This window comes from Schistosoma haematobium, chromosome 3, assembly GCF_000699445.3.
Source record: "Schistosoma haematobium chromosome 3, whole genome shotgun sequence".
Taxonomy (NCBI): Eukaryota; Metazoa; Platyhelminthes; class Trematoda; order Strigeidida; family Schistosomatidae; genus Schistosoma; species Schistosoma haematobium.
Window position 1 is genome coordinate 28,683,666 of NC_067198.1, and position 15,124 is coordinate 28,698,789.

The 15,124-nt window shown below is 34.4% G+C and overlaps 1 protein-coding gene across 2 annotated transcripts; it reads right to left on the minus strand.

Annotated features, from left to right (window-relative positions):
- Positions 1–8,872: 8,872 nt before the first annotated feature.
- Positions 8,873–13,978, minus strand: MS3_00005446 (uncharacterized protein). 2 transcript variants are annotated; one of them, XM_051213514.1, is made up of 3 exons: positions 13,886–13,978; positions 12,469–13,850; positions 8,873–9,416 (listed from the first exon to the last, which is right to left on the minus strand). In XM_051213514.1, exons 1-3 carry the CDS (start codon positions 13,943–13,945, stop codon positions 9,305–9,307), a joined length of 1,554 nt encoding a protein of 517 aa, XP_051069502.1. In that variant the 5' UTR covers positions 13,946–13,978; the 3' UTR covers positions 8,873–9,304. The 2 variants fall into 2 exon arrangements, with proteins under 2 accessions (XP_051069502.1, XP_051069503.1); XM_051213515.1 differs by having other exon boundaries at positions 8,873–13,727; positions 13,772–13,978.
- Between the last annotated feature and the right edge of the window lie 1,146 nt (positions 13,979–15,124).

Genomic DNA, 15,124 nt, shown 5'->3' on the forward strand with positions numbered 1-15,124 from the left:
ATTTGACTACCGACCTCATTCAGTAATCACTATTATCAAATATTCAAACCGGTTTTCAGTTGCTTTTTCAAGAAAACTTTCTTTTACTGAGATACATATAATTATTCGTGTTAAGATAACTAACGACTTCAATTCAAGGTACACTTCATCGGAAAACAAAAATTGATCCCAATACACATTCACTAACAGTAGGATTGCACGGTAATGCAATTAAGTTGGTGTCTTTTTCTTCAAAAGTCTAAATTTTTTTCAAGACTAAGATTACACAAAAAAAATTATTATCATTAAATTTCAAATGTAAAAAATGAAAATTCTGACATCCAATCACAGCTCCAGATGCGATTTCGATTTCAACTAATCAGATTACAAAGATGAACAGTTTACGACCAATCACAAAATTATTAAAGGTAACAAAATGTTTGTTCATTATCACTTGAGCACACACTTGCAAAACAAGTCCACCAATCAACGATACCTAAATTTTTCATTCACACCCCACAATTTTTTTAAAAGGGGTGGTAAGGAATCATATAGGCCGGTCACTTAATGTCAACCCAATTATTCGCTTATTAACATTGACCATTTTTATATGAGCCTATTTGTGTGTATTGCTTACCCTATTCATCACATATCTGTAGCTTATTTTTATCTGGCTTTATATAATTAGTCACATTTGATCAAAACGAGTTAGTTCACTTGCCCTCGCTTCTCTTTCCTGCTTTTCATTCTGAATGTCTGTCTGAATAAACGATGCTTGAAACAAGTTCAGGTTGACATTAATTGCATGGCCTTTGCGATTTCCTACCACCCATTTATTAGAATTTTTAGGGTGTGATTAAAAAATTTAGGAACTGGTGATTGGTGAACTTGTTTTTGAAGGTGTGTGCTCAAGTGATAATGAACAAACATTTTGTTACCTTTAATAATTTTTTAATTGGTCGTAAACTGTTCATCTTTGTAATCTGATTAGTTCAAATCGAAATAGCATCAAGTGCTTTGATTGGATGTGGGAATTTGCATTTGTACATTTGAATTTTATTTTGAATAAATAATTCTGTTTGACTGTTCCTTCCGAGTTTTGATAAAAATTCCAACTTACGAAAAAAAAAGACACCAACTCTTTTTCACTGCCCTACTATACTCCTGTCAGTGAATGTATGTCGGGATAAAAATCTTTTCGATCAAGTAGAGATGAAACTGAAGTCGTTATGAAGTGAACAGAACACGGGTGGGGACAATCGAATGTACTCGACACAAAATTACAGGACTTGTTAATAAAATTTAACAATCAAATAGTAAATACGTAATTTGTAAAATGTCCATCAATTGTCGCATAATGACTCAGACTTCATTGTTCTTGCATTTTCATACAAATTGCATTCTGTTTCCATTCTTTACTGTTCGATCCTCTTGTCAGACATTCTGTTTACTACTAACATTATCTACTACTTATGTCAATATATGTAGCACACACCACAGTTAGTTATCGTGACAAGAGAAATTATATGTATATCACTAAAAGAAAGTTTTGGAAAAACTGATAACTCTATTTAATAGTTGATAATAGTGATTGCTGAAGTTGAAAGGTAGTCAAATGTCTAATACACAATTAATAAACAAATTATCATCTAAGTATTTCCATTTGTTTTTAACACATGGTATGTTATTTTAATAAACGTCATATGCGTGCCAACATATTAATAAATCATCATGATAAAATAATGAATAGGTCATGTATAAATCACGCTAACCGTAAAAGACCGGTGAATGAAGCAACCTTTACGCTATCTAAAAATGGTAATAATTTCTCAGAAAGAAACAAATAATATTTATGATTGGGTTATTTTGCAAGCAGTAATTCTTGATAAAGAGTTGTTTAGTTTCGCTTTAAAAATGGTGTCATAAACTCAAAATTGTAATTGCATTATTTTATTAATCCATTAAAAGCATAAATTGTTTTTACCTGTATATTGTACAGTCTTTGTAGTTGAGCAGTTTGTAATTATGACAAAAATACTTGTCTGTGTAAGCAGTCATGTAAATCGGTTATTGTGCTTGTGAAGTGGGCATAACATTTTTGCACGTAGTGTCAACAGCAAATGTTTTGTGGGTGCTCAGCCTGACCAAATCATTATGTGAATTCTTTAATGTCATTTATAAATGATCAGTAACCTTCAATAAAATTACAAAAGATGAAGGCCGGACATTGGGTGTTCATGAAATTCCTTCACGAAAAATATAATGACATTAATCAAATTACCTCCGTCTAATCGGCTGTGAGGAACGGCTAGGTGTTCTACGGCCATTTCTCCAACATACAAACTTAATATGAGGCTTCCAATCTCTATGGAAATGAGAATCACCGCATAATGGCAGTACGTAGCTCTTTCATAAGTTCTGATGACGCTTCAAGTGATTGGAACGCTACGAGATACACTGTATTCAAGAATACGTTATCAGTTTCTGTGACAACGTGAGAAACAACAGAGTTTGTACGTTACTATTGTCCATAATTTGAAGAAAATGTGCTCTGTCGACAAGTACCGACATTTTATATCAATTTTAAGAAATAAATGACCAATTATAACGAATTCAGTTGGACGAAATAGAATAAAAGATATTGGAAAACAGGATGAAAAAAATTGATTAAAAACATACAAAAATGGCCGTGCACTTAATGATATTCAACACATCCCTAATTCAGCTTCGTATTACTGCCGTCACATAAATGGGGTTAACCTGGGTGTAATATACAAAGTGAAATGGAAAATTTATATTTATAGCATTTTCATACGTCCATCCAAATCTGAGTCAGATGAAATAACCACTAGAAGTTTGATATAATTATGTAGACAGAAGATTACTATACAACAAATCTGATGTATGGGCGAGAAGATAATGATTGGCTGTTTGCTTAGTCACACTAGTAGATAGACTGACAGGTACAAGATGAGCTATATATTCTCTTACCATTATTATTACTGTGATTGTTGTCGGTTTTGTGGTGTGGAAATACACCTACGTTCTATTCAGGCTAATCATGTGTTCTTGATCTGAGTTGTCTTGAAATCCTGTAGAACAGATACTGGGAGTTTATCTTGTGTAGATATTCTTCTAAGGCAAATTAACGTCCCATACATGTAAATGAGGAAAACCGAGAGTTATAACGAAATCATTAGGTAAGCATAACTAATTAATGCATTTGTTTTTTTCATTCATATTTTAAACCAACATCTTTATCCACAATAGTTTGTTATCTTTCGATATTTTCTTGACATAGTCTCATGTAAAATGTCTTTATATATTAAAGTTCTTATTTATGTAAGCTGATTTTTTTCTTATTAATGAGAGCTTAATTGAATACCGAGGTATATATTTCTCAGTAGAAAACATTCAAGTTTACTTATGTAGTAGCAAATTATATCTTAGAAATTTCGTACTAGTGAAATCTCAGATGCATGTTTGGTTGGAATATCAGCATTTCAGTCGTAAACATCGGCAGTTAATTAGGACCAGTACACTTCTTGGATTTCACTACTAGCCACCATCTAAATATAGTCATCTTCTAAACAATAGGCATGACCACGAAGCGCAGATGCTGACAGAAACTGACCATAGAGAAAAATAAACACTAAAAATTAGTGATAGACGCAGTGGTTAGTTTTTATGTTTCAAAATTTACGATAATCGTAGTGGTATTGTAATGAATGAGAACATTAGGGGGAGTACCGATTATACTTAAATACGAAATAACAGAATCTCTTGGTAAGATATAAGTACCATATACTGAATACCTCATTTGCGAATCTCCATCATTTGGCTTTCAAATTCTGTATGATTCTTCCAGTCTACAATTTCTTTATATTTACCCTTTTATTCTTTTCAAATCCATCTTCTTAGCCTTCTGCTGCCAGGTTTTCCACTTCTTATTGGTATTACATACTACTTATGTTGGCAGACATAAGTAGCATGCACCTCAGTATTTTTTATCTTTCACTTATCGTTACAGTTAACAATTTCATATAAAGGAGTTTACTAAATTTTGTTCAGAATTATATTTACATATATAGTGAGTGATAAGTGAACTTGATATCTAGGTTTAAATTTTATTTTCTAATAAATGACCCATTGAACTTCAATTCTCGTATTTCATAAATGACTATTAAATCCATATTTATTTTAATTATTTGAATTGGACTATCTTATCAAACAAAAATATCCCTTCTTGTAAATTGTGTATATTTGCTGGGTTTTAAATCAATAATTTGGTTTTCGAGAGTAATTTTAATCGAACAAACTACATATCAATCCAGGAAGTCAACTAATACATAATATACCTTCTATACAATAAATGCATTAGTTATTAAGTTATTGGTTTTATTTACCTATAAATGGTATTTATTAAATGAGTGCGTCTTGTTTTTTTCCTTCGTATAACATAAAACTTGATCCGACATTAATATTAACGACAATTATAAAAGGTGAATGAATATTTATTGGTTACGTGCTTAGTAGACTAACGTATATCTATTCGTCCAAAAAGAAACGAAACAGATTTATCACTTACCTCAATCACCGAAATGTATTATTTTTTTGAAATAATTTCTAAAAAAAAATCAATACGATTTTCAACTCATTTAAAGGTTTTTGTCGATATTATGTTCTCTGAGCTAGATGGTTTAATTGTAAAGCATCGAAAAATGAAAATTTGAACTTGCTTTTAATTCGGGGTTCAGAGGAAAAGAGCAAATGAATTAAACGACTTCACTGTGACCACGTCACCTAATGTCTCCAACAATTGATTACGAGTATGGTATGGGCTTCTACCAGGAAGTATATTACTCCCAGAACCACTTACTGACTTCATGGATTTATGCCATGTCAAGATCTGTTCATCTCTAACCATAAAGGTAGTTAGGGAACGGTAAAACATCATAACCGCTATGATCTATGGACGATATCTTTAATAATAGACTTACATAGCATCGTGCACTTACCTCAGTATTACTTACTTAGTGGTTTCACTATTTGTGAGAAATGCATCGAAGACACCTAGAATCAAATACTTACAACCTAATGACGTCTTATTTCATAGTCCATTTTTCGAAGTCACACAGTAATAAAGAGCATACTATTAGGTAGTGAGTCCTAATTAGTCCTTAGCTTGTGGATAGACATCTAGACTAAACCGTTTGTTAACAGAAGCTAGAAAAGCCTTTTTTATTCTTGTAGAGATATGAGCAAAAGCCTACTTACTGTGACTAATAACGCATCCGAGATAAGTGAAGTGATCAACGCGCTAAACCATTCCACTCTCTATGGTCATCGATTTTCAACTCTATCCATATTACAAGATACTCTGAACAAACAGCATTCTTGAGACGGGTTAAACAAATGAAAATGTGGAACTTTGGAAGTTATTCCCTGCAAAATAATTATATACATATCTGCTAAGATGGCGATTTAAATGTTCTTTTCTGTTTTATAATGTAAAGTGACAATACTAGTTAGTGTGAAATTTCTACTCTATACTCTCAACAGTAAAATAAGTTTGAATTTCATGCGATTATATACCAGAAATTTTCAAAATTTGTTTGTAATGGATACTTATAGTATGAATATAAGAAGTATTTATAATAAGGTAAACATGAAAAAAACATAGTTACGATACTATTAATACTTACCTTTATTTTCATTAACTATTTCTCAGTAAAAGTGATAGTGAAGTGGAGAATTAATTCGTATGTTGTTTGTACAATACAAATAACCTGAGATGTACGCTTCAACTTATATAATAAAAGCGTCAATACAAATGTGGAAATAAATACTACATTTTATAAAGCAACAGTTGATTGATAAGGTACCGGAATGGCTGGATGTATAATTTCCTCACGAATTTGATCTCTAATCTAACATTTTACAGTTGTCCTTTGTGTACAAAAAACTCAACCTAGACTATATAAACTATAGTGACAAGTAAATTTAATAACTCGTAACCACAATCGAATACCAAATCTTCTCTTTGTTGTGTAGTGTTGTACATTTGATATCTATTGTTTATTCTTATCACTTGTAAATCAGTTGGTACTTCCGTTACTTTTTCAACGTGAAAATAAATGCTTACTTATATTATTCTCTGTTCTGCTTTATTGGCCCTGGAATCTGATTGAAGAATATAATATTGTTGTGTACGCATTAGACCACCTTTTACTAGGTGGGACTATTGGCATGAATTATTTCCGAAAAATACCATTGCATTTTAAGTTTTCTTTACATTTTTGGCGCGAATACGCAGATGAATGTTTACGAATTGTGTGAACTCTACTTTGGGGACTACTCAAAAGTAACTTTCAAGCAACATTTACCACATGACATTTACTATTATTATGCCGCTCTATGTATATGATTTTAAATCAGTCGGTTCTTATAATAAATCTTGTTTCGATTATCATTTTTACAGCATTTTCTATTTGCATACTACTATTCAGTTTTGCGTACTATTATTTGTATTTCTTAATATCATATCTTAATCAGATTCTCATTCGGGTCACTTCAACTATAAGATAGCAAATAATTCTTTCAGTATGAAAATAAACTTCATAAAGCAACCAATGAAACATCACCTCTAAACGTCTTACTATTATGACATTGATTTTAAAAAAGACCTACTTTTAGTCGATTAGTACGTTAACATAATAACATTTGTTATATTAATCCAACTAACTATTCTGCTTTGTTTCTTTTCACTATTTGAATTAGTGTTAATTTTAATTCCTTTATTTATTAATTTTGTCCCTGCACAAGCAAATTAAACTAGGTTGTGAAACTTCAGAAATTAAAAGTTAATCCATTGAGATAGTACAAATATATTACTTTATTAGTAAAATTCTAACTAACGCCTAATTTTTTTTGTTTATTCATGATGATATCAGTTAATTAATACTGATGTAGTACTAGAAAATTTAAATATCTGAATTGAATGTGAAACGACTGTCAAAAATCCAACCTCGCTAACTGTATTATGGCTTTGAATGAAATTCTTAAGTAACGGCTTGTTGTCTTATAAATTATTCACAGTCATGTTATATTGATTGTATAATTGAAATGTAAATTTATTTCGGTTAGTTTGTGGCTGTCATTGGAATACAGAAAGGTAATTTAGTTCTATTTGAGACTTGTCAGCTGAACTCTATTGCCAGCCAAAACGTTAATTTATTTAGACTTATGACTCAATGGCAGTATCAAGGTAGTTGGCTTAGGATACATCTACTGATCAACTTCATTCCTGCATAACAAAAAGAACGGGAGATAAACTCTTACTGATATATATATATATATTCAGTTGAGAATAATTCTGTTGGGATTTTAATTTTTGTTTTGTAATCGTCAACAGATTTCACCACTTTACACTATTATAAATTCAATAAGCAATAATGTCGCTTTGTTGACGAGGTATACTTTACTACATAAGAAAATCCAAAGTACTGGAGAAGAGATTTTTCTGGATTAATCCGAATTAGTTGAGGCTGCTATAGCAATAGTGTGGTCTTTCATGTTTGGATATTATTATCCTTCACAGTGTCACTCAATGGTTATCAGTCCCTATTGGGGTACAATACTATACGCACCATGTTTATGGATTTCTTTCCCTTTGTAGAACGAAAGTTTTGCTAGGATATGGCACACCATGAGGTGGTATAAATTCATGAAATCATTGACTTTTAGTTTGAGCCGTATAGGTAGGCGCAGATTATCTGGTCCGGGTCCACTCGAATAGTGTAACTGGTGGTTAAATACGTTGAACGACATAGCTTAGGACCGTTTGCGAGTGACACAGATGCGTACACTTTGTTTTTCGCTTGATTCCGAAATTTTCTCATACTGTTTTTCCCTTTTTCCATACCTGATCTTTACTACTAATGATACCATTGACACTACTTGGGGATTTGTCGTGATAATCTCGTTTTGGTAATGTTGTGACATCAATCGATGCACATGTCACTTTCTACACTGCGTATTATTGACTGTTAGAAAGTCCCATTCTCTCTTCTTGTTTGTTTATGACTATTGTCTCTGAAGTGTTGTCGTGTACAAATTGTTCGATCAACCTATTCTTGCTAGATGTACTATCATACTAAAGAAATCTCACTGATATTTTAAGTCCCAACAATTCATAAGTAAAAAGCAGTATTTGATTCCTACATAATTAGTGTTGAGTTCTTATCGATGATTTATGTAGAGCTAAACTATAAAAACAGTCGACATGTTGTGAGATTTGTTAAATAACACAAGACAGCCTAATTACTTCGTCGTATACAACTGGAAAAATGTCGGATTGTTTACCCAAACTCACCAACATTAGGAATGGCCAGTACCTATGAATTCATAAGACCGTCACGCTCACATAACTGGGCATACTAATCTTCCTTTTGGCCTGTTGAATATAATTTTGGTCCTTCCAATGAACTTTTCAGCTGGTATCCCTTTCGATAGGAATTATGTCCAGGCTAATCAATTACACTGAACCGCTAGAATCGAAAATATTCACTAATCTTCGAATGACTTCTTTCTTTCAATTCTTTAAAGAAAAATATCGACGTAACTCAATGAAGTCAGTCTTCGTCAATCAAGGTATGCCATAAAGTATAAAAATTGAATAGCTCAACGAATTGTTATGGCAATTATTAATTCTTTTGTATATTATTCATCACCTGATTCAAATTACACAAAAGAATACCTTCAAATGTGCTCACGGATTTCTTTGACTTGAATACTAGTCCATACATTATTACTAGAGTACAAACTTAACAATCCTGGGAATCACTAGTTAACATACCGAATCCGAATACTTCTGTTTATTATTATTATTATGCATGATTAGATATACTGAAGTCAGCGACCAGTAGATTCATTTATTTGAAAACTTTTAGCGCGATCTGAAGTATGATAAACAATTAACTGTCGGTAATATTTAAAAAAATGACTTGAAAAGTCACAGGTGCACCATGAGTTAGTTTACGAGTGATATTTCGCTTATTTAACGTTAATAATTCTTTTCTTATTAAGATTTCTTTCACTCTCTGTTGGTACGATTGAATTTTATGAAAACTCATAACGATTTACCAACATACAATGTCATATATATTATTGCTACCTTGTTGGGTAAAAACGATGAAATAACATTTTAAACAAACAATTTTTCTGGTGTTTAACAGACAAGAAATTACAGTTGTACAACAGAAATAACACGCATATTTAATAGAAAGACAACGGTAAACCTGAATTAGAAAAAAATAACGCAAAATCAATCATTATCATCGCCTAGAAATTGCTGCCTTTTTTTCGCCATTTTCTCCTTTCGTCTCATCATATCACGAATCAGTTCTTCATTATCTTCTAGAGCTGCCAAACGTGCACTACAAAAATCAAGAACATATACTTTTTAAAAACAAATAAATGAATATATATATATATATATATATATATATATATATATACATTCGATCCATAATTCGTTCGCATTCATTTTATGTGCTTGTGGCTAAGTAGTTCGCACTGTACAAAAATAAACTGTAGTCAACGCTTTGAATTATCCTCTGAAATTTATGCACCGTTGGGAGTTATTTTATAACGGTCATAACGACGAGTGATATACAAAGCTTTGAGAAGTATCTCGACAGCAATCCACTAAAAACCCTTCTATTCTATACATAGTAACAAATGCAGGTGAAGGCGGACAATCTAACAGAAACCTCAACATTTACAAGAGCAAATGCAAGATCCTGCAATATAATACAACGAGCACCAACCGAATCGCACTTGCCGATAAAGCACTGTAAGAGGTGAAAGATTTCACATTCATGGGTAGTATTATTGACAAACAAGGGGGATCTGATGTAAATATGAAGGCACAAATTGATGAAACAACAGAATTCCTAAAATCGAAGAATATTTGAAACTTGAAAGAACTGTTAGCTAAAACTGAAGTCAGAATTTTCAATGCAAACACTGAAAGAGTTCTACTGTACAGGGTTGAGATTTCAAGGACTACTACTACCTACCTACTGCATACCAGTTACTAGTTGAGGAGATTACGAAGAGACTCTAGAGATAAATCAAGCCCCAAATTAAAATTCTAAGCCGAAACGGAAAGCAAACAAATCGAAGAACATATGGAGCAAGGATTAGGGGGAGACATCAGAAAAATGAATAGCACTTGGCAACAACTGGAAAAGAGCAGTACAGAGTTAGTTGGAGATCCCTGGTTGGCAGTCTGTTCCGTGAGGGGTAACAAGTATAAGTGCGATCTGAATAGCTTGTGTACCATCGCACAGTAAGACAATGTCGTTGATATGCTCAATATAAAAAGTCTTTCTCCAGGTAACGTGTAAACCATAGATATGATAACGATGGCTGATCAAGAATACGTTCGATGGAATAAAATTTGGGTAGTAAGTTTCTGGTTTTTCGATCCTGTGTAATGACGGTCATTAAGAATTTATTCATAGTGATTTTAGAGATACGAATTGATCACAAATTGCATGTACTTGTCGCTAACTCACTAGCTGATAATCTTGATAAAGGAAAAAAACAATGCAAGATATTGTACGAAGGCGTGTACACTTAAGTGGACATAGTGTTGGGAATACAATGAGTCAACTATAATACGTAAATGAATAAGGTACAGAACAGTTTACAGCGATGGAATACTCTGGATATTTATAGAGAATAATTGATGCTCAACTATATAACTTAAATCGGTTTTTATCTATTTATTTGAACACATAAATATTGGTACAAGGAGGCACCAGATACATATGCGCCACACAATAATAATGAGAATGGGAAGAGAAAAAGAAAGTAGCGTGCGCGTAAAAAGAAAAGAACAATAACGATCACAAATTAACATATGGTAGTGAAATAATAATAATGATGGAAACAGAAACGTACAACCAGAAAGAAGTTACGGTCACTTTTTACGAAGAAAGTAAAGGAAGGTTACAGCAGGATCACCACTGGCTTCTATTCTGAGCCATATCTGATAACGTCTCTAGCCACTGTGTTGCACCATCTCTAAGACCCCAGGTAGGAAGTCGAGAAGGACCAACAGAAGCCAGCCCTTTGCAGCTTTCTTACATACCACGACATCATGTCATACACTGACCACCTTTCCGCTTTTTCCAACCACTCCCGGCGTCGGCAAATAATGCACGACGAGGAATTCTCTGGGACGACATTCGTAGAACATGTTCAAGCCACCGAAGTCGATGTTTCAAGATAGTGACACCGATTGGATTATCGTCTCTGCGCCCGAACACACGGTTAGTGGTAATCAAAGTAATACCTGACATGTGCAGCGGTCCAAGTTGCCGTACATCAGCAGTGATATGGGGTTATTAAGATGAATACCAAAGTAGTCGTAGCATCAGGCATAGTAAATAAGAATAGCCATTTTAAATATGACTCCAATAAATTCGTGGAATAAAAGGCATAAAGTCTCCAATACCGTTAGTAGCATTTAAGAATACTTTTTCATGAAGCACCTCAAAAGAAAACCAGGTTATCAGTGGTTTTAAATAACTGAGAGGGTGATCATAGAGCCCAAAAACTTAACAATCTCCACAACCCCTATACTAGTAATCAACATGTGCTCACTAGTGACTAGCTTCGTGAGGGAATTCTCGGAGTTCTAGTGAGAAGCCGTGACCAGTGGAGCTAATCCTTGTCGGGTAGAGACAGGTATCTACCTCAGTACAACGGAAGTTGGTCGCGCAATTTCGTGAATTGGTTGATGTTAGAAACTATCACCATTGGATGCCGGCTCAGTGGTCCAGTCGGTTAAGCGTTCGCGCACGAGACCGAAGGCCCTGGGCTCGAATCCCGCGAGCGGGGTCGTGGATGCGCACTGCTGAGGAGTCCCACAATAAGACGAAACGGCCGTCCAGTGCTTCCAGGTTTTCAATTGTGGTGGTCTAACATCAATCGGTTCATGATCTCAATCAAAAATAATTTGGGCTTGTCACAAACAACCTTTCTGTATATCTTTTTGACATGTTTACTCTCTGTCCCTAGCTTGCTGCTTTTGACTTTGCCACCGTTCAACCTAACCACCTGCCACGGTACGACCTTAGGTAGAAAGTGTTTCAGCCAATATGCTTTCGTAGGTTCACCATTATAGCCAAGCCTGACAACTAAGTGAAGGTGGAGGCCCTAAGCTTCGAGCCAAAGCAGTCAGCAATAAGTAAAATAGTACATGCTTTTTGACCAATCATTTTCTCAAACTTCGGTCTTTATTCTGAAAACCCGTAGCCATCACCTCTGTCGGTAAATCTATAGATAATGGTAACGATATGAGTTCATGACGGATATATGTGGCTGCTATCAGAAAGGTCGTTGTTAACTTTGTTTGCTTATAACTATGGAATACAAACTACTTTACGCAAAAACTCTACACAGGTAACAGCTTACCTCCGACGTTCTTCTTTTTCTATATCACAGTATTTCGCCTCCATACAACGTAGATCTTCATACGGATTGACGTCCTTGTACTTCCGGGGGTCAAACTTCAGAGCACGATGAATGTCACGAACGACTCGGGCGTACTCCTTTGATTGCAGTGCTTCACTATCATCTATGAAACTATCATCACTCATATATTCATCCTCTTCAGCAGAATCAGAAACAGACATGTTGGCGCTATTTTTGGACTGAAAGCTAACGCCTAACTGTGCAGCTATACCTCTTCCTTGGGTTCTGTTATCGACATTCTTAGACTGAGGATATTCTTTCGATTTTTGTTTAATGCTATTACTATTCTTGTTAAGGTTCTTGATGCCGTCCTTATTTGACGTAGGGATACTTTTAGATAAAGGAAATTTTACATTACCAAAATCTTGGGAAACTGACGTTTTGGGAGGTTGCGAAACTACTGATTTCTTTTTATTGCTCATGTTAATAGAAACCAACTTTGAATTGATGGGTTTTTTAGGTGGTGGTCTACTTTCTTTGGGGAGATGAACTTTCGATGTCTTGGGTGGCTTTGGGGATTTCGCGTTGATCTCTTGTAACGTTGCAGAATGGCTTACACAGGTAGTACGTTGACTAGAGTTATTATTCTTCTGTTGCAAATCATAGGGAACCCGGTGGCTTTTTTCAAGATGTTGAACAACTTTTTCCATTACACTTTTGTAGCCAGTTTTACGAAAGCCGTTCGAATCAACAGAATGCGAAATCTTTGGTAACTCTACCTCTTGAGAAGCCTTCAAAGATTCTGATAAGTTTGATGATAACTGTGACTTAGTTTTAGTAACGTCTCTTGAAGTGGTACTTGCAGGCTTAGAACTATCAATGAAATTAGAGTCTAACTTTCGATACTTCGAATCAACAGCACAAGGAATAAGATCATCAAACGGTCTTTTTCTATCTGAAGTTTGGTGAACATTTTTTTTAGCCAGTTCCATCATTTCTGCGAAAGAAAGGCGGTTGGGCTTTGACTGCATTTCGCCATTTTTCTTGGAGTTAGACTTTGTGGGACATGATAAAACGGTGTTTTGTAATGACTTGTTGGCTGCTTTAACGTTTTCATCTTTTGCATCTTTATGGACTGTTGATTTCTCAGGTTTGCACACTGTATTTGTGTCTGGACCGGATGTTTTAGATCTTACTGTGGAAGCCTTGACTGTGCTTGTCGAAGAAAGAGACGTACTAGCGTTACTATGATTCTGGACCTTTACATTATTGTTGGTTATAAGGTTAGGTTTTGTAAACTTGCGGTTCAATTTGTTCGCAATCTCCATTTGCCTTTTCTTCTCAAGTTCACGTTGTTTTGCCTGTTCTTCGATACGTTTAACCTTAAAATTACAAAAATGAATAGGGCGAGGGCTACCTCATCATCATGTCTAGACTGCTTTTTCTTTGCCAAAGCCAACACCTCTCGAAAATCCATCAAACGCAGCGCTTACCTGTTTGACCCTGAAGTGCTTGATGAAAAGACAATTTGAATGTCAAACCTTATTGACTGGATGTATCTTAGTATGCCTTTGAATATAAGCCTCAAACATTTCTTTTTCCATCGAGAGTAAAGTTGAAAGAATATGTATTATTTCTTTAAAGATTTTAACTGGTAAATTTTATTTACCAGAAAAAGGTAATTGTTCATCCTGTATAATGTGACTATTGGTGTTAGCAGAGTACTCTTGGTGATGAAAAATATGGCTTTTATTGTGGTCCGCACAGAAATTAACGATCAGTAAACCAGTTGGATGTTTCATGTGGACATGAACGAGACGCTATGGATTACCGACGCAACCAGCAGGGGTATAGGTACATGAAATGATCAGAAGTAAAAGAGGTATCAGTAAACCGTTATCACTAATTGTCACAGATCCCTAAACAATCATCACATTTTCTCTTGAAGGATCCCTCAGTGGGTGCTCTGACCACCATAATCAATGGGCAGCTGCATGACTTCAATACACTCAAGGAATAAAAATTTTGCATCCAGTCCAGCTTATCATATTGTAACCCTAATATTCAACTACTTCTATCACAGATCGAAATGAAACCTACCTAAACTTGGTATTTTAGAGGATATCTAGTGGTTTTTAGCTTGCTGAATGTCATTACATGGGCGTTTCTGAGTCGCCTATATCCTAAATCGTAAAGATCAAGTGTTTTAGGGCGTTTTTCGTAAGACTTCCGTTTGAGTTCATGAACTGATTTCGTGACCCACCTTTGCACAGACTCTAAACCATTCATATTCTTTAGGAATGAATGAGGAAACACCATATTTCCATGCTCTGAATGTAGTCAAATAAAGCTGTTAAGAGTTTAGCAACGGTCCCAATATCAAATCGGTCGAAATTCGCTTCAAGTTTTATTCTTCCGTGTTGGCCCTAAGGTCATTTTGGTCATAACTGTCATTCTGTTCAGTTACACATTGGAAGAGGAGTGGTTCCAAGATGATTTAAAGAATGCTGTATAAAATATGCATAATAATTTTACATCAGTTTTGAAGATGTAGTACCAAGGTTAATAAGCAGTTACGAATAAAACATTCGTTTTCAAATATTTTGCAATCAGTTTTGTTAACTTTTAAATTTTTGCTGCAGAAGTTCGATTTTGT